Raw genomic sequence first — 27,563 nt, 5'->3', positions numbered from 1 at the left:
GTGGGGGTGCTTTAACTAAAGCTCATTCAATGAGGTTAATAAAAGTACTAGCTAATATCTTCTAGCATCAACCACTACCATTTTGAAATGCAGGGCTGCTGATACACAAGAGACTGTGGGTGCTTTAATTAGAGTAGCTCTCAGAGCTACTCTAATTAAAGCACCCCACACACACACACACACACACACACACACACGTAGCAAGTGTAAAAACACCCTATGTGTTTCTTTAATTATTTTTTAGTTGTGATTTATACAATGATTGAGAAAATGGTTGTGGACTGTCCCATAGCTTTAAATGTCTGAGCTACCTATAGGTGTGTTGAGGCTGATTGGAAGCATTTGGGGATTTCTGGAATTTTTTAGACCAGTTTCCATTTACAAAAATGGAGATGTTCTTAAAACACATACAAGCGGCCTAATCAAACTACCTTGGGTGATGTAATGACCACATTCTGACTTGCCAATGGACTTGAGACTTTCTAAATGGAAGAAATCAATCCCCCATCTTTGAGAACATTTGTTGACTTGGTTGTCTGAAATGGATCTTGTTATGGTCTCTAGCCATGTGATGCCATTATACCTAACAAAGAGGCACATGCTTCTTCATCCTTCCCAGCTAGTCATGGAGGGCATCTTTACATGTGCTCTGGGGGTGGAGATGGAGTTCTTTAATCACAGTGGCTCCCAGAGCTGCTCTAATTAAAGCACCCGCAACATCTCGTGAATTCACAAGATGCAGAGGCTGCTGGAGCACACTAATTAGCCTGCTCCAGCAGACTCAATTAATCAAGTCTGCTTTGACATGCTGTAATTAACATGCATCAGAGCAGTGTCCCCACACACCTACAGGCACCCACAGGGACAGAAATCCAGCTCCCTACAACATCTATGATTTGACATTTACAAGAAATAGCCATCTGTAGCCAGCCAGACACCTGAACACATAAAGTTAATAAAAGCACTTGCTAATATCTTGAAGAATCAACCATTTTCTGAAATTGAAAGAAACCATAGGAGTCATGAGAAATATCCTGCCTAGACATCAAACTTTTTGGCTTTCATTATCTTTCCAATTTTTATTTCCAAAGGAACACCCCTACCTCAACATTCTCGTATTTTGGCCTTCATAATTCCAACAGATGACTGGTAGTGTGTGTGTGTGTGTGTGTGTGTGTGTGCGTGCGTGCGTGCGTGTGTGTGTGTGTGTGTGTGTAGAGAATTTTGAGGAATTATTTTATAGATGCCGTTTTCAGATACCTAAATCTACATGAGGTTATACTACCTCACCATCTAAAAGTCACACAGGTGTGCAATTCATATTAAGAGTTGTAACATTTGATCCTAGGAAATCATGTAATTGTCACCTAAATCTGCCGTTTGAATAATGAATATAATCATCCATGTCATCTTGAATTGTACTGAAATATTTCATTTAGCCCCATACGGGGTTAGGGAAGGAGGAGATTTGCTATTGCCAGTCACCAGTAAATTGGGCAGATTACCTGAATTGGCATCAAAGTTGTAATCTTAGCATTAGCTTCAGCTTTAGTGATTTAATCCTCCCCATACCAGCTATGTGGCTGGAACAGACAACTGGAATTGTCTATCTTAGCCAGCTCTGGCTAAGATAGATAAAAACATTATCAATCGTATGACTTGGCACTGAGATCATTTGGGCCCTGTTACTACACAAACTGATTTCTAAACAAGGCTGCTGCCTTTCCAAATGAGTATGTACAGCTTGTAAATAATTCCTTGTTTATTTGGTAGGGCCTAATCGATTTGATAATTAAATTATTTTGATGGTTTGGTCTTAACCCAATTTATTCAAAGTAGATTTGTTTATATTTATTATTTTTTCTGAGTTTATTTGGCTGTGTCACTGAAATATATAACATTCAAAACATGTATCAAGGTTTCTTCCTTACATGCTGGGTTCAGAGGAATTGGGGGATAAATACAAGAAGGAATTTTATGACTTTCCTATTGGTGATTCTCAGAATCGCCAAGCAGTCCTCCCATGCCTGGTATCCAGACAGAAAACAAATAGCTTTTGAAAGGAAGATGACTTCTGTATTGATTATTTCTTCCAATAATCAATGTGAGTTGGGAGCTTCTGGATGATGGGTTCAAGCTGAAGACTAACAAATTCACCATAGTAAAAGTACACTCATCAAAAAAAATTCTGCAACTTCACGCCCACTCCTTCCCTCTGCCTAGCATTAATTTTTTCCTAACCACATCTGCCTCAGGAACAAGAGATAAAAGAAAAATACTTTAAAATGTTTTTTAAACCTTGAGGTTTTTGATTTTCCATGAATTGTAGTCAGTTTTCCTTCATGAAGTGAATATAGCTGTACAGACTAAAAACATTAGTCCAGGGGGAAAAAAAACAAGGTTTTGGGGAGAATCAATAAGAAAACAGAAAATGCTTTCTAACTGATGCTGAAGTGCCTTAGAGAGGAGCCTCCCTCACCTCAAACTCTTGGGAGTCTCTTGTATCCTTTGGTCATTTTTGATTTGCCAACAAGGAACATCTCCTGTCATTTGGCATTAACTGAACACAGTGCACTTGTATTAAAGCCTCGCATCACTTGTGTGGTCAGGGGGCATATAGCCCAAATCCATTCCTTTCACAGATCAGTGGAAATAAACACACCTTCTGCTAAACCATTCACCAGCACTCAGACAATTATTACTTCTCTGACAGAAACTGGCAGATAGTGCAGAAAAATTAAATAGGAGAAGAAACAAAGGGCAGAAGCAGGACAGCAAGAGCATGGGGCAGGCTTCTTCCCTGCACAGAGATCTCCTCCTTCTGAGCTTCTGCCCATGCTGAGCTCTCACAGGAGCAATGGACAGATCAGCAAGGGGAGCTAGCACTTTGAGTCTGCTGACATGTATTCTTTCTCTAGGAACAATGCCAGGTAGTTAGAAATTATTCTGAATCTCTTTAGCTCACGCAAAGTTCCAGGCATATTAGATTAAATATAAGCTTTTGGACAGAGCCTAGTGACTAGCAAGAGGCGTTTTTCTGGCAAGATGCATATTTTTTGTCTGCACCTTTCACATTTTCCTGTTTTTCTCCTTTTTTTCTTTTTCTGCCTCCTTTTCTCCTTCCATCATACTTTTCCTCCTTGTCTCTTCCACCAATACAACTATGTCACCAAGAACTGCACCTGAAACTGCAAAATGTGAGGAAAAGTAATGGAGATAGACATACACATCACCACCTTCACAATGCCACTTCTCTCTGACTGACTGTAAGCAGGAGGAAAGGTGACACGTCACCAGTAGGACTTTCAACCCACACTTGTAAAAGAGACTAGAGACTGACCATCCTCACGTTTATATCAACTGCCCCATTTATTTTGTTCCAAATTCAAAAAGTGGAGATGTGACAGCCAGCTCTGGCTAAGATAGACAAAAGCATTAACAAAACAGCCCCTGCTCTAAGGATCTTTTCTGATGGTGAAAACAAACAGCAGAGGGCTTGAAAGAGGAAAGAGTGCAATCTGAATGCAAAACATCAGACAGTTCTTAGTCATGCTGACCTGTTGACATCAGCCTTTTCATGAAGTCAAAGCAAAACCATGCCACCAGTGAGAATGTCTTAGAAAGTAGCCAAGCCATAAGGCAGAATTCAACATAAGACAGACCTTCACTTTGCTCTGGAATCACATGTGCTACTGTTGTGCATTAGGCAACCACAATCCAGCCCTCACCTTTGCAGGGGTAGAATAGCAGCAGTATTTATTTCTCAGTTCAAAACAGCTTTCTTCCTGCAGGTGGATGACCAGGTGGCTGCACCAATTCCCTGGATGGGCCAGTGCCACAAAGTGACCAAGATATACAACAATCTCTGCCTGAAGAGAGAATTAGGAAATATTGCTCCTGTTGAGTTCACTGAAGTTTTCCAATATTCAAGGTGAGACAAGGAAGCTCATAGGTCTGGGACAGAAGTTTCATAAACCGGTTTGACTTAAATGAGTTAAGTCAGATACTACATTCAACCAGATTTATCGTAAACCAGTTTTAGCCATTTTGAAACTAGTTTATGTGCACTGAACTTCTGCTCTGTTACAGGTTTAAACCAATTTCTGATCACTTAAACTGGTTTATGTATAACTTCTGTTCCTAGCCTTTATGACAACCTCTCTCAATGAGTTGGATAAAGAGCATCAGCTCATCAGCTTTGACAGCTCGGACCTTCCAACCTGCTGGGCCAGAGAGTATGTTCTGCTAGCAAACCCAAGGTCCCCAGTCTTAAACTATGGAAGGTTGCTTTGAATGGTATTTAGCAGTGCTTGGCTACAAGTGAAGAGAGACAAAGTCAAGTTTTTGCATGGGCTTCTGCTGCCCTGGCAAACTAGGATGTAGGACTGCATTAAATCAGTCAAGAGCCACAGGTACATTATAGAATCCACCATCCATCATTAAAGAATCACAGGACCAAGCACTGATGTCTTCTTTATCAAATGAGGTGCAGTCTTGCCAGGCCCTGCACAAACCAGGTCTCTCTCTGTCTTAGAGCTCCCCTATCTGACTCATCTGCTACACTTTGTTGTTAACTCAATGAGCAAGTCATCAGGAGAGAGGGCCTTCCTTGCAGGGGCGCAGCATCCCTCATGATGGAGCCTCCTCTAGGTCTCCTTATGTACAGCCTCTCAACAGCAATGTTACAATGTCCTTGGAGAGTATTATCATTCCTCTGGGGAGTCTCTTACACCTATTCAGTCTCTACAGGTGCTTCACAGCATCAGCCTTTCCTTAGACTTCTTTTGGTCATTCTAATCAGTAACCCAGCCTTCCTTCTGGCCTGCCTGGCCTTAGTCATATGTGGATGCAGGATTAAGAAAAGTAGACTGAAGCAGATGCAATCACTGCCGTAGCTCAGACCATGGAGGGATGGAGGTGAGGCCTGGCTGGAGACCCTGGGACAGTGGGGGAAGCCAGGGAGGCCAGGCCAAGAGCAAATGCAGGAAAGGAGTACCCACCTACCACTGCTGCTATTATCCACAGCTGACCCAAGAGCTGTGGGAACCCACAGGACACTCTTGGTCTGCTGCAGCTGAGTCAGGTAGGTGTGTCCCTGGGTCAGCTGTGGACAGCAGCAGCAGCAGCAGACGACGGGTCCTCCCCTTCAGGTGCCTGCTCCTGGCTGGTCCCCCAGGAATATCCCACGGGCTGGGAGACAGGGAGGGAAGAGCTTACTGTGCCTCACAGTGCAAGATGGGATGCAATCACATCATTACCACTGCTCCCCACTCACCACCCCGCCAGCTCCACACCTGGTGTTAGTCTGGTTTCTCTCTACTCTGGCCTTTCCCCAAGCCTACTCATGGTATTTGCATCCTGGGTCCATCCTTCTCCTACAAAAACTCCACTATTAGAGAACTCCTGCCTTTTACTGCTGTGGCCATTCCGTTATACCCCTGTGAAGACAGGACTCCTAGTCTGTGCTGTCCCTCTTAAAAGGCCCTTCCTCTTTTTCCTTCCTTCTTTGTAACAGTGGTCCCTGTTACACACCCAGGCTAAGTATAGGCTAATCAATTCAATCTTTACAGGTTAGTCTAAGCTACATAGACTAAACTGATAAGCAAGTGAACAGACATTGATTAATGTCCACTGCAGACATATGCCTGCAGTGGACGTGTGCCTGCACTGAGGACGTATGCCTGCAGACACATGCCTGCAGTGGCCCAGGCCAGAAGCCAGGAGGCACCAGAACATACCTCCCTGCTGAGCTGGAGCAGACAGCTTGAGCCAAGGTTAGCCTGCCCAGCCTGCAGGGTAGGGAGGAGGGGAGGGTGTTGCAGGGGAGGTGCAAAGCCTCCTGCGAAGCTTGGGGACTGTACGTTAACTTGAGTCTGGAGGGGGTCTGGGACATAAGGTAAATAAACCAATTTAACCTAAATCAGTCAAGTCTGATACTACATCCATCCAGGTTCATCTTAAACAGGTTTCAGCCATTTAGAAAGTGGTTTATGTGCACTGAACTTCTGTTGTGTTACAGATGTGAACTGGTTTCCAATCACTTATACTGGTTTATGTGTAATTTCTGTCCCTATCCCCAGTGACTCCATACCCCACTTGGAGTGACAGTAACATGCAATCTATTCCCCACCCAGAGAAACCTGAGTGGCATCAAGATGTCCTCAGCAACTGTTCTGGAGTGTAGTGTGGGGGCACTACACTCTTCTCATCCCACACAGTTCTCCACTGAGATGATATTGGTTGAGCACTGCTTCCAAACCAGTGGGTCTTGGAGCTGTAGTGGTGAACTTGGACAGCCCGCACCTCTTTAGGTTCCTGTCTCAGTAACTTTGTTGTGAATAAGTTTTAATTATGAGACAGATACTGCAAGTTGGTGTTGAGCATTCTCAACTCACGCTGATTTCCACGGGTTTGTGGGTACTCCACACCCCTCAGAATAGCCCTCATTTTACTGAGAGACAAATATGTGTTGGAGAAGGAAGCAGGGGTGTAGGTTGTAGCCATGCTGGTCTAAGGACATAGGCAGACAAGGTTCTTTGGGTGAACCTGATATCTTTTATTAGACCAACTTAAATAGTTGGAAAACAATTATTAAGCAAGCTTTCGGGTTTAAAAACCCTTTGTCAGGCTAAGGAAGTATCAGCAGTTGGTGTGTGCTCTTCCTGGATGGAATGAAAAAAGGAAGGAATTTAAAGTATTCAAGAGTTTTTTCTACCGCTCAATTCCCCTGCTTTTTCATGGCATAACATCATCACTTGGAAAACAGGAAAACATAACACCAAACAAAACAAAGCTTCACTTTTTATACTGAAATATTAAGAGTTTACAAAGTAGAAAGCAAAAGAACATTCACAGAGGTTGCTGTGTAAGATCTCTTGGAAAAAAATCACTCTAACATGTTGAATGGATTTCCAATAATTCCATCATATCCAAATAATCTAGCACTTACATACTGTAGTTTATGCAGAGTTCTACTAAATAGCATGATATTGTAGCTAAAATGAGTTTAAGGACCAAGGTCAGGCCCTACAACCCTTACATATCCAGGAAATCCTATTGGCACCACCTGCCTAAACAAGGATTATTCGTGTGAATATAGGCTGAATGATCAGGGTGAAAATTACAGGAATATTTGTCCTGATTTAAACAATTCCAGTTAGAATAGAAGTGAATGAAAAGCTGGCACAGAAGCAAAACTTTTCTGTAACCCATTTCAGGCTTTGCAGTGTACATCATACTTCAGCATTGCTCCCAACTTTGTTCCACCTAAAGACTCTTTAAATTTGGCATCCATTTGCTGGTTCTGAGCTTCAGTGAAAAGGTTCTTCCAATCACCAATGGTTCCTGGAATTGAAAAAAAAGCAAGTAAAGGATAATCTGTCCCTACAGTGACAGAGAGACTTACTGTATTTATTCAAACACAAGATGACTCTGATTATAAGATGGTCTCTCAATAATTAGATTCTATATACGGAAAAGGTATACATTTGATAGAATTTTCCAGGTATAGCATCTAAGAAGGCTTGCCTTGAATTTGTCCCCCTCCCACTACTATAGCTGGAAGAATAAATCTGGGGAATCAGGTAGCCCCTTTGCAACCTCCCTACTTCTCTCCACTTCAGCTCCTCCCCTTTCTTCCTGTTAGACAGCACTCTCCCTGAGCACCTGGAAGTGAGGAGCATATTTGAAAAAACAGACCATGAAATAAACATAGCTGTAGTAATTTGCATATAGTACCCATAGACTTAGTTGATCCAGAATTGATGCATTTTACCTTTTTTGAAACTGCTGCAAGCTTTAGCACAGGTACTCCATCAACACACTTTCAAGCAGTACTGTAGTACCTACTTATATATAGTACAAACTATGCATTATATTAGTCCGAAGTCAAAAGGCTCATGATTTACTGGGTTGGGCCCCAGCAGAGTCAACAGCATTTCAAGCCATGGTGACCCCACAACTCAGCACTGTTCACTACACCCCAGATACATCCCACAAAGAAGCCATGTGCTAATTAGCCCTCACCCATGACTGGAACCAGCTGTTCTTGTCACAAATCCTGGGATCCTCCAAAAATGTATGTGTGTATGAAGCAGGGGAGCAATCCAGTCCTGCTTCACCTCATGGAGGGTGGGAGCCAGACTAATCAGCTGTGACAGATTGAGAGAGGAGACCACTGAGGGATCCTGAGTAAACTGTTTGGGGCCCTGTTTGGTAATGTTTGAGAGACATTTAAGGCTGATGTAGAAACCGGAATCATTGGAAATGGGAAAGAAAGGTGCAGCTCAGCTGTGGGAGTGAAGAGGAAGTCAAAATGTATGCAATATAGTGGCTCACTATGACTTGGAAAAGTCAGCACTCAGGGGGACTACACTCAATAGGCACTATCATATATCTTTTCCAGGTGGGTTGCACTAACTTATCTTTGTGGTAGGTTCCCATTAGCATTTTTGCCCACTATGGGCCATGTACACTATAGTCATGCTCAGTGTTGGCTGCATTTAATCAGCTTCATTATTAATTTCCATTATCAGGTACATGCTTCCTTTAACAGCAGTTCAAAGATAAGCAATGTTTTTAATGTGGTTTCCTTGTATGTGAATATAAGATAAGGGGTCTTTTCCCCCTATGCTTATTGGGGGGGACCTCATCTTGTATTTGAGTAAATATAGTGTTTATAAGAAAGAAGAATTCCCCAATCTCCTTTATCACCATATTTGAAGACAACACACATTTATGTTCATGAACAGTGCAACTGACTAGGGAGAAAAAGTATATACCTGCCTCAGGATGGGCACAATAATTTTCACCACTGCAAAGTGAATCTAAAGAGTATATAACATAGTGCAGTTCCAGTGTGGTTGCTTTTGTCCCTGCTTTTGCACTGGTGTAAAAAACATACCAGATGAATAGCACTGGGAGATCAGGCCCAAAAAGTTCATAAACATAACTCACAACTGCAAGCACCTATCATATTATAGTCAAGGACTGTCTTTAAGCTGCAAAACAATTAATATAGATTCCGGACACCTCAAATTGGAGGACTTTTGAATCTGAGACTCTGGTTGGACAATGACAGAAGTCAACCAATACAGAAGTTTTTCCCTTACTGTGGTCTGAGGCTATGAAAGGTGATGCCTGGTTCGTCTACAAATAACACCACCCCCTGACCCATTACTTAATTATTAAAAGTTTGACAGTAAGGATGCATGGTGCTCCAGAAGAAATGCTGAGAAATGAAAGTGGTTCATTGGTTCAAAAAACTTGGAACCACAGCTATAGTTTTTGGATTGAAATTTTTATTCGGGTTCACATTTAATCACACTAGCTGCCTAAGAAACTTAAGAAGAAAACTCTACGGAAATATGGCATAAATTGAATTTTAGAACCTTCTCCAGCTTCTACAGCAATCAGTAAGAACCTTTCCATGATTTTCATAGGAACTGATTCCAGCCATGACCAAACAGCATGATTTCATTGTGCTTCATTGCTAGAAAAAAGGGTAATCAGAAGGGACTGATCAACCACTGCTTCAAGTTCCTGTCACAGGTAAATGAAGTGTAGCCGCCACTGACAATCCTGATACCTAGGGGGTATTTTGTTTGGGGTTTTTTACCTTTCCGGAAGAGAATTGGGCCAACTGAGCCATGTGTCTCCTGGGATTTATCTCTCACTGCTTGGAAGCTGGCCCTGTCTGCAATAGACTGAATTTGCTCTGCCTTCGGAGAGATTCCAAAGAAGTCAGCAATTTGCTTTACTGCTGAAGCCAGGTTCTGAAAGCAATTTAGTGAAATGATACACATTATAGCAAAATATAAAATGCTTCCTCTAAAAAAAAAGTGTTCTGTGTTTGAGAGGTATATGACCTTGACTTATCGATAAGGGACCCAAGTAGTATATTTGCTAGGAGACCTTGATGTTCAGCTCTAAAAACCTGCATCCACATTTAGCTTTTTGCGATGAGATAATCATATTGCCACTGAAATCACTCTGAGTTTTGCCATCAACTTTAGTGGGAGGGGGAATCAGATACTTGCCTGTAAGTATCAATGTCTTTACCTCTTTCATGTCTTCGTATATCAAAATCTGAACATTTTCATCCTCAATGTGTTTATTCCAGGCAACTGCATGGTCAAAATAGGATCCCCAGCTGACTGCAAAGCAGACAGAAAAGCTTCACCCTGAACATTTTTAGAATTAAGTTTTTATTTCTCTCTCACTGGGCATGTCTACACGTGCATTAATGTGCCATGGTTACTCTGCATAAGTTTAGTACTTGTAATAAGAGGTACTAACTAAATGAACAGTAGCCAGTGCTACTGTGTAGTAGTACAGGCACGTGCCTTTTAAGTGATACACATGTGCAGTAGGCTAATTATACTGCGCATTAGCGCAATAGCACAGCATTTGCCATGATGTGCTAATGCACAGTAGAATTAATCTATTGCACATTTAGTATCTCATGTAGATACACCCACTAAGAACCAATTTCTGCTGCCCACAAATTACGCCCATGTAGACAAGAATTAAATAGTTGCTGTATATGTTGTATTTATGGAGAAGCATAGATTTCTTGTTGAAAGCAATGACTTTGTCCAGAAACATGTACTTCATTACTTTGTATCACTGTTAGCTTCCAGTGCTATATATACTGTTACTAAAGATGGCTCTGAGCAGTCAAATCCAAATCTAAATCCAGATCCAATTGGGCCCATATTTAAGGAGGGGGTATTTACGACCGGGATTTTTGTTGGCCTCAGTAGCCCAAACAGAAATGCCTTTGTTAGCACTGCTGACTCTGATTATCTCTTTCATCTGCAGGTGGCAGAGATTTTGAACAAGATCTTGTTAAGCTATCGTTCAAGTACTTGACTCCTAGAATAACTTGATGCTCAGAAGCAAAGTTACCTTAGAACATGCATCACACTCTGGAATTCAGTTGCATCTTATCCTGGGGAATTATCCCCAGTGAATCTCACCATTACACAGCTGTTTTCCCACTGTCTTCATTTGGTTGTTTTCAACTATTTGTTATTCTGCTTATCTTTTTCAGATACACTCAGAGACAGTAATTATACCTTTTCCATTCATGAACTCTGAGAAGAACTCATCCCAAGAGCTATAACTGGGAATGGATGGGACGTTGTTGTGAAAATGGAAAAATGATGCAGCTGTATCTTTAGGATTTCGAAACAACACCAGTATCTGGAATGGGAGGAAGAGATCAGCAATTTTTTGATCATTTATTTACCCTGGTAACTAAAAGGATAGTACAACCAACATTCTGTAACCACTACTGTACTGTAGCTATGAAATATTTTCATTAGTATGTAGGGCAAAAAAACAAATTTAAAAAATTGGTAATAAAGTCCCTTGGACATTTTTAAAGCATGATCTTGTGGTAAAAGAATCAAAGAATTGAGAGACTAAAAAGACTGTAATACTGGCAAAAATCCTTCTGTGCCCAGGTTACCCAAGACTGGGGAATTTCTAGAGAATCTTACAGCCCACTCTCTGTAAAATATGACTGCATTCCCCTTTGGGAAACTGTAGTAGTGCTATTCATTTTCCCCACTTTCTCAGGAATCATTTCACACCTCTTAGAGTAAATACAAGCATTTCTAAAAAAATAAAATAGGCAAAAATGAGAAAAAAACATTTATAATAAATATCAACTGAAAAAGCACTAAGAATTATCACTCCTCTCCCCTTGTTTAGCTATTGCTTCTATCCTGAACCTAACGTATCTGCCATAGCTCCATGATGCACTGTCATTGACTTGAAACAAAATTCAGCAACTTGTCCATGTGTGTAAGGCTTCAACAGGTTGTTCTTGTGCATAAAAGAAAATGTAAGTCATTAAGCCACCATAGCCAACCTCTACACTATTCACACCAACCTTTCTGCTATAAAGGAGAAGTAGTAGCTGTAAAGCTCTTCAACAATTCTGAGCCAACAACCAAGACTTACTGGTAATGTCAATTAGAACAACTATAACTGTGATCTAAGTTACATCAAATGCCAAACCAGCATCCAGTTGGCCCCAGAATTCAGTAGTATTAAGGTGTCTTAAAGCCACCTTCTCCTCACCACCACCTGGGTTCTAGTCCTATTAAGGTTCTGTCCCCAAAATTACACTTGAAATGCTATAGATGTGAGGCACTCACCTTGGCTTTATTCTTAAAGATAGACTTGGGGATCATATCGTAGGGAACATGAGTTGCCAAAATCCTGGGAGATGGGAACTGTTTCAACCTCTTTAAAAGCAAACCAAAGAATAAGTGAGAATCACTTTGTTATACTTGTACAAAAATGTTGGCATATGTGAGCTAGCCCCTTATGCTAATCAAAGAACATCAGTTATCTAAGTCTTTTTTCTTCAGGAGAAAAACCCCCACATGCTACATGACTAGTGTGCTTGTGTGTGTGTAGGTAGCGGGTAGAAAAACAATGCACTTCATTTGTTTTAATCATTTCTCCCCACTAACCTGATATTTTTCTGGATCTCCACATTCAAAAAATGGCAGTTCTGAGGTTTCATTTTTTTTCTGTAAAGTTGTAAAGATTAGGTCATGTAAGATCTGGATAAGCCAGTTGGCACCTGGGCAAAGAAACAAGCAAACTAAAATAAATACAATAGATAAGAAGCTTATAATGGATCTCAGAACCTTCTCATTATAGTGGTTTACTACTGTGGAAAATGCATTTATCAATGTGCAAATAATACTCTCAAAACTCTCAAGGCACTAAACAAAATTAAATCTTCAGTATAAAGAAGCTAAATAGTTACGTGACAGCCTGCACCTTAGGCTGTATGTTGCCCAGATTACAAAAAGGTCAACCGGACTTAGAATTAGTGACATTTGACTTCATTGGAATCCAACTTAGTCATGAATGTACTTGTGGTTTTTAAAAAATATATATTTATAAAACAGAAAGTAACAGTAAAGGGCACCTAGCTCCCATCTATGGAAAAACAAATGTAGAAGATAGGGGGAGGGGGGGGGAGGGGGAGGGGAGAAAGACCAGCAAGTTGCTAAGTTATTAAATCTGATGGAAAGTTATCAGCCATCTACCATATGAAGCAAACAAGAGGTACCACACACACAAATTTTATAAATCTTCCTCTGTATGGAGTCTGAAGCACCCTATCACATCTGCTCTTTGCCACCTGATGGAGTTGCTCTAATGAAGTTATACCATTGGGTCATTCCCTCCTATGTCTGTCTCTTGGGGTCTCCTCTTCAAAGGTTTCTAGGCACTAAGAATGCTCTGCTCAAAAGTTAATGAAGCATGGTACTACTGGTTGTTGAAGGAATACTAGGTGACAAGCTGTTTTCTCCCTGGACCACAGCATCATTTCCCTGTCCTTGTGGAGAGCTCCTTGGAAGGCTTTCCTCAGGGTACGTGGAGATAATGCTGTAATACTGGCTGACCCAACCTTTTGTGCATTGAGACTCCCATGTGCATGCAGCTGCTAGAGATGGTAATGAGAAATGCAAGAGGCAAACTGTTTAAACCTCAGGCTCTCTGTGGAAAAGCTGTTCCCTGAAAGACAATCCTTGCCTGACTCTTCTTTTCTCTGACTTCCTCACTCTGCATAGACTGCTGTTTTCTTGTATTAACCTCAGATTGTAAACTCACTTGAGTAGAGACTTTTCTGTCTTTATATTAGTCTGGAAAGCACTATACATACCTGTGGTGCTAGTTAAATAAAAATCTCTATTGTGGTTTCTTTCTCTGTAAAAGACAGTTAATTACACACACCTCCCAGACTGAATTCATGAAGGGGTGATATTTGCCCTCAAACAAAGCTTAAGCAACACTGTCCTGCATAGATATACCCTTCAATCCAACTTAAGAACTAGGAGTCTTAAGAACTGTAAATGGAAACTAGAACATTAGTATCTCCACAGACATGCCCCTGCCTGCACATTGCATAACATCCATGCACAAATAAAAATTTGATTTCTAAAGCAAAGTTATCTGATAGGCCTAAAATAACAAATCTTTTATTTTCCCACCTGCTTCTCAAATATCTGGTATAACATGAATTGACATGTTCCTTCAACTCACACCTTGCTAAATATTTTCCACATCAGTTGCTGTTTACTCATCTAGTATAGGCCTTAGAGTTGTGGGAAACATTTCATATAAGTGAGATGTTTTCTGAAGATTAACTTTCATAATCTGTAATGAATTGCAGGGAATAGGATAATGCTAAAGCTCTGGAGGACAAAGGGAAACTTGGAGAGTTTTCCTCACGTCTGATCCAAAGAGGTGCTGAATATCTAAAGTCAGTGGGAGACGGGGAGTTCAAGAGATAGTCAGCTCCTTGAAAGTTTGGGCCCAACAGAAGAAACACAATAGCTTAAAAAGCCAGAGTCTTGTTTTTATGGCATGGCCAAATAGCTGGACTCTGTTCCTGTAGTGATGATGATGATGATGATGATGAAGAAGTGAGTGTCGCTACCCTCATATGTCAGAAGAACAAGAGCCAGAAAGCCAGCAGCAGGTAGAATGGTCAATGTCAATAATACCATGGGCAACCAAAGGAAGGCCATAAGGGCATTCATAGATGATGTGGTCAGCCACCTGAGCTTGATCACTACTGCAGCAGCCAACATTGTTCAAGAGGTCCCAAAAGTGCATGCTCATCTTAAATCATCCAACACCCATTCTAAGACAGTTAAGAGCAGTCCAGGCCCTGCTGGGAATGAAGGGCACCTGTACGCAAGCATGGCGGCTGCTCTGACATGCTGTAATTATAGTGTGTTGGAACAGATTCAATTAATCAAGTCTGCTGGAGCATGGTAATTATCATAGAATCATAGAAGTAGGGTCGGAATCTAGATCTTCAAGTCCGACCCCCTGCCTGGGCAGGAGGAAAACTGGGCTCAAATGACCCCAGCCAGGTAGGCATCAAGCCTCTTCTTAAAGACCCCCAGGGTAGGAGCCAGCACCACTTCCCTTGGAAGTTGGTTCCAGATCCTAGCCGCCCTGACTGTCAAGTAGATCTTACGGATGTCTAATCTAAACCTACTCTCCAACAACATGTGGCCATTATTCCTTGTTACCCTGGGGGGCGCTAGGGGAAACAAGGTCTCCCCCAAACCCTTCTGGTCCCCTCCAGTGAGTTTACAGACAGTCACCAGGTCCCCCCTCAGCCTTCTCTTGTGAAGGCTGAACAGGTTCAGGTCCCGTAGCCTCTCAGTGTAGGGTCTGCCCTAGTGTCCCCGGATCATGTGGGTGACCCTCCTCTGGACCCTCTCAATGTTGTCCACATCCCTCTTGAAGTGGGGTGCCCAGAACTGGACACAGTACTGCAGCTGCAGCCTGACCAGTGTCGCGTAGAGGGAGAGGATCACCTCCTTGGACCTACTTGAGATGCACCTGTGGATGCCGACCGTGACCTTGCATTGTTGGCCCATGTTCATCTTGGAGTCAATAATGACTCCAAGATCCCTTTCTGCCTCCGTGCTCTCAAGAAGGGAGTTTCCCATCTTATAAGTGTGCTGCTGGTTACTACTGCCCATGTGCAGCACCCTGCACTTGTCTGTATTGAAACGCATCCTGTTTTTGTTAGCCCACCCCTGCAACCTATCCAGGTCTTGCTGCAGTCTTTCCCTCCCTACTAGTGTGCCCACCTCACCCCAAATTTTGGTATTATCCCCATGCTTAAAAATGGTGGTGGGGCACTTGAATGCAAGCTTATTGAATGAGCTTGAGTTCAAGTGCCCTCGCTGCCATTTTTAAGCACAGGGATGCTGATACATGAGACACAGCGGCACTTTGATTAGAGTGGCTCCCAGAGCCACTCTAATTAAAGCGTTGCCCTCCCCACCTCCGGAGTAGGTGTAAAAGTGCCCAAAGTCCTTTAGCTGCAGTTCTTCTGCAGCACATTCCTTCAGTAAAAAGGTGTGCAGGCTGATTTGTGGCTCTTGGGCTCAGTCCTAGAAAGTGCTAAGCACCCTTCTGACTGCTATACCAGTGGGACAAGAGCATGCGCAGCAACTCACTGTTTTAAACTGCACAAACCAATTTCTTCTTTTTTCATCTAATTCTTTATTCCCCCCTCCCCCCCCACACACACACACCTTTTTCCTAAAACTCACAAGATCAAATTAAAAAACTATCCATTTAATAGTAGTTATGAATGTGAGATCAAATATCCATGGGATATGAAATTCAAGTAGGCAAATAAAAAGGTTTCCCCAGCAATGCTCACTGCTTTAATGTGCACATATGTAGTATTCCCTATTCCTTTCTCCCTTGTTCAGTGTACCCTTTAACAAACGTCTTCCATTAATGTATGCTGCCTCCCTTTGCTGCCTATAACACAGTGGCAGGTTTCTCCTTCTGCCCCACACAGTTACAGGTACAGGAACCCTGCTGAGAGCTGTAGGGTCATTCTCGCTGAATGATTAGCAATGTCTGTCCCTCATCTAAATTTCCCACCCATGATTTATCACCAGCTGTCTTCGTGTCAGCAGAGGTGACATCATGCAAAGCTACTAAACAGGGGTGGCATTTGAAATCCAAGCCAAATCCAAACTATATAAATGTCCCCCTCCCTTTATATTGTGGCAGTTGTAGCACAGATATTGCATTTTGAGCCCATCTCCCACATTTTGCATTTGTCCTCACCACCCTCTGGTTCAGCTTCCTGTCTCACCAGAACATTTCTTCAACACTGTAAGCATATTTCTTACGCCCTTACTAAGGCAAACTCCCATGCCAGTCATTGGGAGGTTGTGCCTGAATTAAAACTGAGTGCTGAACACAACAGCTCCAGGTGATTCGTGGGAATGACAGGTGCTTTGTATATTTCAGGATAATTTAACTGTATCCTTTCTTCATTTTAACGCAATGTATTTCTCAACCAAATAAATAAACAAACAAACTAAATGCATATATGCATGTATTTCTAGTGGTTGTCCTCTGTAAACTATTTTGTCCTTTCCTGGACCCCTACACTTTCCTACAACCCCAACTCCACACCCCCTCCCCGCCAAATGCATACAACCTGATACCCAAAACAAAAATATATGACTGGAAGGGACTTGGGTCTTGAAATCCTGTCCTCTGCTCTCACAGGCAAGCACAACATTCAGTCCCTGCCATGAGCTGACCAAGCTCCATCTCAAAACTGACTAGGAATTTTGAGCTGCTCCCATGGGAAGTCTGTTTCTCTTTGAAAAGCACCAGAAAAAGGAGCATGGACTACTAGCATATTATGTTGTAGACCCTTTTTGTAGTCCAAAGGTGAACTGTATTATATTTATCAAAACCAACTTAAAACTGAAAAATGTTATAGAACAGTTTCAACTTCTAAAAAAAACACACACTATGTCCTGTCACATTCTTTCCTAATTGACAGCAATTATTCCTGCATTGTGACATACAAGTCCATTCCATTTTCACACAGCTCACTAAGGTAATTACAAGATGAAGAGCATCGAACTTTCTTCCCCAGTGCACATATAAGAGACTATTTTGTTTTCATGCATCTTCTCCAGTATACAACCACCCACAGCACTAAACAATTACATCGATTACCCGATTTCAGATCAACATATTGAAAAGAAAGTCCAAAAGACTGCAAAATTAAAATAAAACATTCTTGTCTCTGTATCAAAAATGCCTAATGTAAAATTCCCGCAAAATATTTATTCAGCATTAAAAACCACCGTTAATTTCTTATTTTCCCTCTTATAACTTAATACATGTTTTAGTATAGCAAGTGATAATTATTTATGCTGTATTCACCACATTTGGGGTAGGACACCACCACGATATCATCTTTTCTGGCTTCTAAGTTCTCCATGGCCTGGAATGTCTCTGCACTGCACACAGTGGAGGGGTACGGGATTCCCTTATAAGAGAACAGCAGATCCTTAAGGGCAAGCCCTTCAGACTTTGCTAATGCTTTCTCTATTTCATCAACCAATTTGTTCTGGTGACCAGCCATGTTTGTCACCTTCAGTGTGCGAAACTACTATGTCTAAGTAACAAGTGCCTTTAAATAGGCATCTTAAGGGGTGGGGTGAAAAATGTCTTTGTTTTCCTCAATACAACACAAAGCAGGTCATGTTGCACACCGTGTGCAAACCCAAAGCAATCAAATAATTTTCCTTCTCTCTTCCCTCCCCACCCTCCTAGGAATAGAGGCAGGGCCTGATCTTGCCATTCTTCTTCCAAAGGGTAGGACTGACTCTTGTTAGAAATCCCAGTGAAGACAAGAAAGAGGATTAAGCCCCCCTGCAAGAAATGGCAATAGGAAATGGATTACATTGTAGGAATAGGCTGCAAAATATTAAATTTAATCCTATGTAACGTTAGCAGCAGGAAAGCTTCTCACACCAATGTTAGGTGGTTTCAGTTTTGTCAGCAAGTTCAACCCTATGCAGGGGCAATGCGTACGGGGTGCACGTGGGTGCAAGTGCACCCCTGAGCGTGGCAGTGCACCCCCTACAAAAAGGCGCTGCTGACACTGTTGGTGGTGCCTGCAGACGGTCACCACTTGCCCCCCACCCCACCACCGACAGCACCAGCAACATCTGTGGGAGCTCCCACTTACCACCGCTGTGTTACTGCCACGCTCCTGCCATGCCCCCCCCAGCTGCTGGGGGCACACGTCATTTATGACCCCATGTCACTGATTTAAAAGAAACTGAAAGTGTACCGGTAACAAGTAGTAAAAGACAAGACTATAAAAGCCATAAAACAAAACAAAATAAAAAAATCCACTTGATGCGAGGAAAGTACAGTAAAAGCTTTGTTATCGGGCACCCACAGGGAATGGAGGGTGCCGGGTTACAAAATATGCCGGATAACTGAGCGGCGTGAACAGGTGTCTTTGCCTGTTTGGGCCACTGCCTGTCCCGCTGTCTGGGGTGTCACCACCCCCCCCCCCCCGCCGTGTTGCTGCCCCTCCCGCCAGACTGCCACCCCTCCTGCAGGCTCCATGGGCCCCACAGGACAGGGAGGAGGGACCCACGCAGGCTGCTTTGCCCCAGGCCATGGGGGCTCCGCAAAACTGGAAGAGCCACGGTGGGCACTTCCAGTTTCACTTTTCCTTTACAAGCCAGCATGCCGGTTAACAGAGCTTTTGCTGTAATGCTAATACCATAGCCTAAAAGTACCAGAGGCCTTTTAGACACTAAAATCCATTCTGAAGGCTACTGTATATTAATGTCTCTCTTTTATGTTAAAAAACAATAAAAAGCTGAAATCTTAAGCTTAGCAACTAATTTTGTCGTCCCAAAGATAAGCATTAGATCCTTTCCAAATGGTTTGGTTTTACATGCTTAATCAAGTTTTCCTGTAGCAGTGAGCTCAAAGAGAAAACAGGACTTCCTAGTAGCAGCTAAGGGGCTTTTCATAAAAAAGCAGAAAAATAGACTTAGAAGGTCATCTAGTCCAACCTCCTGCTCAAGAAAAGATCACCCTTAGATAATCTATCCCATAGGAATTACTAACTATTTCTTAAAATGTGGCACTGGGATGGGTAGCTATGGAGGGGGCTAAGGCAAATTTTGGGGTTGCTATAGCCCTCCCAAGTCCCTCCCTAGCACCACCCATGGAAATAAACAAGCTTGAGGGAAGCAGACTGAAGCAATTGTGCCTACTACAGCAGTGATGCTCAACCTTTCAGCCCTACTGCCTGCATTAGTGGTGCAGGCATCACATGCCAAATCCAACTGCAGAGCAACCAGTGCGTCGGCTTGGTCCTGCATGCTTCCAGTCATGGAGTGACCCCGAGTAGTGGTTCTCATTGAGCATCACTGCACTACAGCAATCTTCCTTCCAAAGTCTAGAAAGGAACACAAGATCCCTTCATTCCTCTTCTGCCAGCAAATACCTGTGAAAGCCGCTTACAAAGTGTGCACCACAGTGACTGTCACTTAGAGAACAAGAACCCGCTATTGCTAGTGCTACATGTTACTGTCAGCTCATGTGGCAAAGGTCAGTGTATGCAGGATGCATGAAGGCTTCAATCCAGCTCATGGTTCATGTGCATGCCAATAGGTTGCCACATAATAGAAAAACTGGAAGCTAAACTCAGGTTAGTGCACCACACTGATGGGGATGGAGAAGGGAACACCTGATTTTGGAGCTCTATTCCTCACTTTCAGGTTTGTGCCTCTTAGAAAGTTACTCCAAGACATACTGTTTATGAGTTAAGGTCTTCTGTATGATTGATGTAAACTGGTTTCTCATTCTTTTGATTGAGAAGGGTTCAAGAAAAGACGTTCAAGCTGTCTGCAACATTTGTGAATCCCATACACCCACAAAAGCAGAAAGGATTCCTTCATTCCTCTGCTGGGCAGTGTTTGCTGCTTGCACACTGGGCAGCACAGAGGCAGCGGTGGCAAATGCTGCCCGACACGGCAAGTGGGGGGGCCACTTTCCTCAGCACTGAGCAGCTGTTGTGGCTGCACGCAGCCCCAACAGATGAGCCCGGAGCCAGCGCAGGGCCCAGACTGGCAGTGGGGGCAGGTTCAAGCTGGTGCTGAGCATGGGGAAAAGTGACCCCTCCCCCATCCCATGCCCAATGCCCTGTGCTGCAGCCGCTTGCAGCCCGCTTGGGACTTCCTGTGCCTGCTCAGGACAGCCCCACGCAGGCTGCGAGTGGCTGCAGCAGGGAGCACCAGCCACAGGGTGGGTGAGGGGCCGCATTTCCCTGGGCCACTTTTCCCCGGGCTCCTCCCCTGTGGGCCATATTTTGCCCACCCCTGCTCTACAGGGAGCCTGCGCCAGCACTTTACTACCCTCCTGATAAGAAAGGTTTTCTTAATATCTAACCTAAACATCCCTTGCTGCAACTTGAGACCATTGCTCCTTCTTCTGTCATCTACCACCGAGAACAGTCTAGCTCCGGAGTGAGCAGTTATTTTGGCTGGAGCGCTTTTAACCAGTTTTGGTCAACAGTCAAGGGGAGGTCACCATAAAATTACCATCTTGATTTCCTGACTAAATCACCAATTTGGTCACCATAAAATCTTTCGGAGGAGATCATCTTAACACATTATGGATAAAAAACAAATCATATACTTAAAAAAAAATCAAATGTCTACTATAGCATATATTACCTTTATTTCAAAAAAATAATTTTTTCCTGATTTACATTTTGAGCAACATAAATAGAGAGGATGACATAATAGCTCAAATTAAAGTCTAACTCGTGTATTGTGGGTGGGAGGGGTACGGAGCCTGCAGCTCAAGTACCCAGCCGTGCGCTGGAAGCTGTGAAGATGCACGTGTAACGGGGGGTGGGCGCCTATTCACGTGCTCGGAAGAATTGCGAAGCACTGGGCATACCACAACAAGGGTGGGGGCGGAGCCAAGGAGGCGGGAGGGCTTGTGCGCCTGCGCCAAATGGCCGCGGGGGTAGGGTCACGGGACAGGCCGGGAAAGTGGGTGCCGGCTCCGGAGGGGGTGGAGGCTGCTGCACAGTATGGCGGATCTGAGGTCTTGGGGGCGGAAGTCGAGCCGCCTTCTGCTTCCGGGTCGCGGGGTCACGGCCGGGGCATCCGTGCAAGGTGCCGGCTCGCGCAGAGCCATGAACGCCTCGACCAAGAAGGCCATCCGCAGGCTAATGCTGGTGGAGCTGGCCGGCGTGGTTGCCGCCTACGCTGTCTACTTCCGCTTGCACACTAATCAAGGTAGTCCCGCGGAATGTCAAGCGCAGGCGCACTTCGCCTACCGGCGAAGGCTTCGCAAGACCCGGAACGGCGCTTCTTGGCGCAGGCGCACAGCCGCTCCGCGCTTTAGCCCCGCCCCCGTCGCGAGGGGGGCGCTCACCGCACATGCGCTGGGGGGGCTTGTTGGCCATGTGTTTGTGGGGCGTCTTACGTTCTATGTGAAGGGTGGGGCTTGCATTTCGAGGAATGCGGTAGGCGTCATACCCTAGTTGCTGAAATGAAGTGAGCACTACATGCACCCTGGGGAAATTATGCAATGATGTGCCTGTGCAATTTTGCACAGAAAAGGCATAACTGTGTATCATTGCATAATTTAACAGCCCTGAGCTCTGCGCCTCCACCTCAGTGATGTGGTGGCACGAGCCACTGGGTAGGTGGGGAGGGGAGCTCCTACTGGCCGTGGGGGGTATGGGCCGCACGCGGTTGGGTTAGACCAGCCGGCTCCATCCCTCCATGTGGGGCTTGCAGCACTCCATCAGGAAACCACTCATGGAGGCATGGAGCCCTCCCAGCCTGATAGAGCTCGATTCCCTGCCTCCATGTGGGGTTTCCCACTGGAGTGCTGGAGGTCAGGCTCAATGGTACGTGGACTGCAAGCCACGCGCCATCAGGCCAGGCAGGAAGCCACATAAGGAGGCATGGAGACACACACCATCAGGCTGGGCGGGCTTCTGCTCGCTTCCTTGTGCGGCTTCTCGCTGGAGTGCTGGAAGTCCCACATGGAGGCGCAGAGCCCGCCCATCCAATGGGACGCAACTCCAGGCCAACATGCCATTGGGCTGGGAGCACTACAATGGTAAGCTGCACATGGAGGCAGTGAGGCTTCAGCTAGAGACTGGACTGTCAGGCCACATGAGAATGAGTGAGACAGTGGGTTAAAGGAAGGGCTGTTTAAAAATGTAAAAAAGTACTTTTGATTAGTAACTGATTACCTAAGCTTTTCAGAAAAAAGAGTTTGTAACTTTATCTTGTTTTGTCAGATTTCAGGCATACAATGCACAAGAGATTTCCAGCCATTCTGGAAGGTAAGTTACTTGCTGCCACCTAGACTACAAGTCGGTGGCTGTTTGCAGCCACAGGGCATGATTCACAATTTTGAATGCTACCACAGATTACAAATCTGTTTTCTCAGACTACCCAAGCTGCCACCCTTGCCACCGATGGGAAGGGTTCAGCTTCAGTGTAGGAGCAGAACAGGGAGACCTGGGAATTCAGAAAAAGGAACAGATGGAAAGACAGGCAGTTGGAGTGGGGAAATGACCCCTTTGCTCCCCAAGCTGCCCTGGAGTGCTGATACTCTGAGCTTCATAGATTTCATAGACATTAGGGCTGGAAGGGAGCTCACAAGATCATCGGGTCCAGCCCCCTGCCCAAGGGGCAGGAAGTGAGCTAGGGTCAAAGGATCCCAGCAAGATAAATGTCCAAATGTTTCTTAAAAGTGTCCAGAGTAGGTGCTTGCAGCACCTCTGGGGGGGAGTCTGTTTCAGGCCTTGGGGGCTTGGACAGTAAAGTTTTTCCTAATGTCCAGCCTAAAATGGTCTTGCAGGAGTTTGTGACCGTTGGACCTTGTTATCCCCTGGGGTGTTCTGGTGAACAGGTGTTCCCCCAAATCCTGATGCACACCCCTTATGTACTTGTAGGCTGCCACCACATCACCCCTGAGCCTGTGCTTCTCCAGGCTGAAGAGTACCATAGCTCACAGCCTCTCTTCAAAAGGCCTGTTCTCTTGCCCTCTGATCATGTGCATAGCTCTCCTCTGGACTGTTTCAAGCTTCTCCACGTCCTTCCTAAATTGTGGAGCCCAGAATTGGATGCGCTACTCCAACTGTGGCCTCACCAAGGCCGAGTACAACGGGAAGATGACATTCTGGATCTTGCTTAAGATGCATCGGTAGATGCAAGCCAGAGTTTTGTTCGCTTTGCCAGCTGCGGTGTCACGTTGGTGGCTCATAGTAATCTTGTGGTCAGTCATGACCCCCAAGTCTCTTTCGGTCATGGTGCTAGCAACTGTAGCATTGCCGAGCCTATAAGTGTGATGCAGGTTTTGATTCCAGAGGTGGAGCACCTTGCGTTTCTCCATATTGAATGCCATCAGGTTTTTATCTGCCCACCTTGCAAGCCTATCAAGTTTGGCCTGGATCACCAGCCTATCCTCAAGTGTGGAGAGTCTTCCCCAAAGTGTGGTGTCATCAGCGAACTTGGCCACTTTTGACACCAGTGTCCAGATTGTTTATGAAAACATTAAAAGGTGCAGGTCCAAGAACAGAGCCATGGGGTGTACCACTAATCACCAAGTACCATGTTGATTCAGTTCTGTCAACTACCACTCTCTGGGTCTGACCTCAGAGCCAGATCCGCATTGGCAGATTGGACTGTGGAGTAGTCAAGGCTGCAGTTGCCCAATTTTTCCATGAGGACATCATGGGACACCAGGTCAAAGGCTTTTTTTTAAGTCCAAATATATGACATCAACCCCTTCTCTTTTATCTATGGTGATGCATCTTCTGGTCATAGAAGGAAATGAGAATGGTCAAGCAAGACCAACCCACAACAAATCTGTGCTGGCTGCTGCAGGCTGGATCCAGCCCATGGGCCACAGGTTTCCAACCCCTGAACTAGAGAATTGAAATGTGGCAAAACCCTTTTACAGTAAACGTTCTGTTAACCGGCACCTTGCAAGCCAGCATGTTCAATTAACCGGCATGCTGGCTTGTTACTGTTCAACATCTTCATTAACGATGTGGACACTGGAGTCAGAAGCGGACTGGCCAAGTTCGCCGATGACACCAAACTTTGGGGCAAAGCATCCACACCAGAAGACAGGTGGGTGATCCAGGCTGACCTGGACAGGCTCAGCAAGTGGGCGGATGAGAATCTGATGGTGTTCAACGCCGATAAATGCAAGGTTCTCCACCTTGGGAAAAAAAACCCGCAGCATCCTTATAGGCTCGGCAGTGCTATGTTGGTTAGCACTATGGAAGAAAGAGACTTGGGGGTCATCATTGACCACAAGATGAACATGAGCCTGCAATGCGATGCTGCGGCTAGTAAAGCGACCAAAACGCTGGCTTGCATCCATAGATGCTTCTCAAGCAAATCCCGGGACGTCATTCTCCCCCTGTACTCGGCCTTAGTGAGGCCGCAGCTGGAGTACTGCGTCCAGTTTTGGGCTCCACAATTCAAAAAGGATGTGGAGAAGCTTGAGAGAGTCCAGAGAAGAGCCACGCGCATGATCAGGAGTCAGGGAAGCAGACCCTACGATGAGAGGCTGAGAGCCCTGGGGCTCTTTAGCCTGGAAAAGCGCAGGCTCAGGGGTGATCTGATGGCCACCTACAAGTTTATCTGGGGTGACCACCAGTATCTAGGGGAACGTTTGTTCACCAGAGCGCCCCAAGGGATGACGAGGACGAATGGTCACAAACTACTACAAGATCGTTTCAGGCTGGACATAAGGAAGAATTTCTTTACTGTCCGAGCCCCCAAGGTCTGGAACAGCCTGCCGCCGGAGGTTGTTCAAGCGCCTTCATTGAACACCTTCAAGATGAAACTGGATGCTTATCTTGCTGGGATCCTATGACCCCAGCTGACGTCCTGCCCTTTGGGCGGGGGGCTGGACTTGATGATCTTCCGAGGTCCCTTCCAGCCCTAATGTCTATGAAATCTATGAAAGTGAAACCAGAAGTGCCTATCATGGCACTTCCGGTTTCTCTGAGCCCCCGTGGCCCGGGGCAAAACAGCCTGTGCTGCCAACCCCCCACGGTGCAGGGGCATAACAGGCTGTGCGGGGCCCGCCTCCCTGTCCCACAGGGCCCACGGGAGGGGCAGCAATGCCACAGGAGCGGCGGCCCTCCCAACAGCAGCCCGGTCTGCTCAGTTAACCAGCATATTTTGTTATCCGGCATCCCTCATTCCCGAGGATGCAATACAACAGAGCTTTTCCTGTATATCATTCGTGAAAGTGAATTATTCCCTGCTTTTGCATTACTGCTTAACATTTAGAAACAGAGGTTTTAAAAACTTGTGTTTAAAGTTAGGGAAACATGTAATAAGTGTTTTTCATGCTGAGAAAATTACCTCGAAACTCCACCTGCATTCTGTCACCCAGGCAATACAGATACCCTTTACTTATTTTTCAGCTTATTACAAATGCAACGAGCAGTGTGGAATCTGTGACATAAGGAAGAAAGACCAAATTAAATGGTCAAACAGTGTAAATTAGATGTAAGTAGAAACGAAGTCTGGGGTTTGGTTTTAAAATATCCATAGTAAGGTGTATGATTCATTTTCTTGACTTCTTGCTTTTATGTTTGTTTTTCAGCCCTTTGTGTTTGAACTGCTTTTTCTTCTTGATCATACTTTTCACATCTGTGTTGTGAAGCCGTCTGTCATGCTCCGTCTCCCACTTGAGGTGTTTGACACCTACCAAAGAGGAGAAGGCAGGTGAGATGTCAGAGCAGCTGGTACATAATTATTACTTACGAACACTATGTGGAATCTGAGTAAATCATGTGTTGGCTAATACTGAGCCACCATGTATAGAAAATGTCAATAAAGTGTGAACAATGCCTTTTTTTGCATCTAGAGGGCACCCCCCCCCCCCCCCCCGTGCCAAGGCTGCCCAGCCTAAACAGAGTTGCCAGGAAGACAATGGAGCATCCTTGGCCCCAAGCAAGTACGCAGCAGGCAGGCTGCCCTCGCCCCGTGCACAGATCTGGGGAGAACGTGCTCCCCATGCTTCCCCTGGGGGTGCGCACAGCAGTGGGGGCTGCCCCTCCCAGCACCACCGAGATGATGTGCAGGGACCGGGACTCCCCCACCGTGATTCAAGAAGGACTCGAGGGGAACGCCTCCAGACCTAAGGTTGAGGAGGACCAGGTTAGAGTGCTTTTGGAGGGGCTGGACGTGTTCAAATCAGCAGGTCCTGATGCTCTCCACCCCATCGTGTTGAGGGAGCTAGCAGGGGTTATTGCAGAGCCCTTGGCATGGCTTTACAAGCGCTCGTGGTGCTTGGGCCAGGTGATTGGAAGATAGCCAATGTGGTCCCCATCTTGAAAAAAGGGAGGAGGGAGGATCCGAGCAACTATAGGCCTGTCAGTCTTACCTCAATCCTGGGGAAACTCTTTGAGAAGATCAAGGAGCACATCTGTGATGGGCTGGCATCAGGGATGATGCTCAAGGGCAACCAGCAGGGTTTCATTAGGGGCAGGTCATGTCAGACCAACCTGATTGTCTTTTACGATCAGGTCACAAAAGCATTGGATGCAGGTGTCACCATGAATGTAGTCTTTCTGGACTTCAGCAAGGCCTTTGACACTGTCGACCACCCCATCCTCATTAAAAAACTAGGTGACTGTGGCATCGATGCCTACACAGTCAGATGGATTGCAAATTGGCTGAAGGGTCGTACTCAGAGGGTGGTGGTGGACGGGTCATATTTGACCTGGGGGGAAATGGGCAGCGGAGTCTCCCAGGGCTCGGTCCTTGGGCCCGCACTGTTCAGTTTCTTTATCAGCGATTTGGATGACGGGGTGAAAAGAAACCTGTTTAAATTTGCTGATGATACCAAAATTTAGGGTGAGGTGGGCACGCTAGTAGGGAGGGAAAGACTGCAGCAAGACCTGGATAGGTTGCAGGGGTGGGCTAACAAAAACAGGATGCGTTTCAATATGGACAAGTGCAGGGTGCTGCACTTGGGCAGTAGTAACCGGCAACACACTTATAAGATGGGAAACTCCCTTCTTGAGAGCACGGAGGCAGAAAGGGATCTTGGAGTCGTCACTGACTCCAAGATGAACATGGGCCAACAATGCGAGGTCACGGTCGGCAGGGCTAACCGGACCTTATCGTGCATCCACA

General features: G+C 45.0%; 2 protein-coding genes across 2 annotated transcripts; one reads left to right on the top strand and one right to left on the bottom strand.

Annotated features, from left to right (window-relative positions):
• Positions 1 to 6,636: 6,636 nt before the first annotated feature.
• Positions 6,637 to 17,971, bottom strand: SULT6B1 (sulfotransferase family 6B member 1). Its single transcript, XM_006270023.3, has 7 exons — positions 17,770 to 17,971; positions 12,489 to 12,601; positions 12,168 to 12,257; positions 11,079 to 11,205; positions 10,060 to 10,154; positions 9,617 to 9,773; positions 6,637 to 7,344 (listed from the first exon to the last, which is right to left on the bottom strand). The coding sequence occupies exons 1-7, from the start codon at positions 17,969 to 17,971 to the stop codon at positions 7,214 to 7,216; spliced, it is 915 nt and encodes a 304-aa protein (XP_006270085.1). The 3' UTR covers positions 6,637 to 7,213.
• A 3,466-nt stretch (positions 17,972 to 21,437) lies between these two features.
• Positions 21,438 to 26,272, top strand: LOC106737853 (protein CEBPZOS). The gene is made up of 4 exons (XM_014600035.3): positions 21,438 to 21,668; positions 22,688 to 22,732; positions 25,844 to 25,928; positions 26,026 to 26,272. Exons 1-3 carry the CDS (start codon positions 21,461 to 21,463, stop codon positions 25,924 to 25,926), a joined length of 336 nt encoding a protein of 111 aa, XP_014455521.1. The 5' UTR covers positions 21,438 to 21,460; the 3' UTR covers positions 25,927 to 25,928; positions 26,026 to 26,272.
• Positions 26,273 to 27,563: the final 1,291 nt, after the last annotated feature.

Source organism: Alligator mississippiensis, chromosome 1 (assembly GCF_030867095.1).
Source record: "Alligator mississippiensis isolate rAllMis1 chromosome 1, rAllMis1, whole genome shotgun sequence".
Taxonomy (NCBI): Eukaryota; Metazoa; Chordata; order Crocodylia; family Alligatoridae; genus Alligator; species Alligator mississippiensis.
Note: the sequence above shows the minus strand (reverse complement) of the source record. Positions and strands in the feature narration are given on the sequence as shown.

What these genes read in the sequence shown, in the direction of transcription:
- SULT6B1 (XM_006270023.3), bottom strand. Translation starts at nt 17,971, where the DNA reads ATGGCTGGTCACCAGAACAAATTGGTTGATGAAATAGAGAAAGCATTA. An exon ending in AGAGTTCATGAATGGAAAAG is followed by an intron (nt 10,155 to 11,078) that starts GTATAATTACTG and finishes TCTGCTTTGCAG; the next exon opens with TCAGCTGGGGATCCTATTTT. An exon ending in TATACGAAGACATGAAAGAG is followed by an intron (nt 9,774 to 10,059) that starts GTAAAGACATTG and finishes AATTGCTTTCAG; the next exon opens with AACCTGGCTTCAGCAGTAAA.
- LOC106737853 (XM_014600035.3), top strand. Translation starts at nt 21,461, where the DNA reads ATGGCGGATCTGAGGTCTTGGGGGCGGAAGTCGAGCCGCCTTCTGCTT. An exon ending in CCGCTTGCACACTAATCAAG is followed by an intron (nt 21,669 to 22,687) that starts GTAGTCCCGCGG and finishes TTGTTTTGTCAG; the next exon opens with ATTTCAGGCATACAATGCAC. An exon ending in ATTTCCAGCCATTCTGGAAG is followed by an intron (nt 22,733 to 25,843) that starts GTAAGTTACTTG and finishes CTTATTTTTCAG; the next exon opens with CTTATTACAAATGCAACGAG.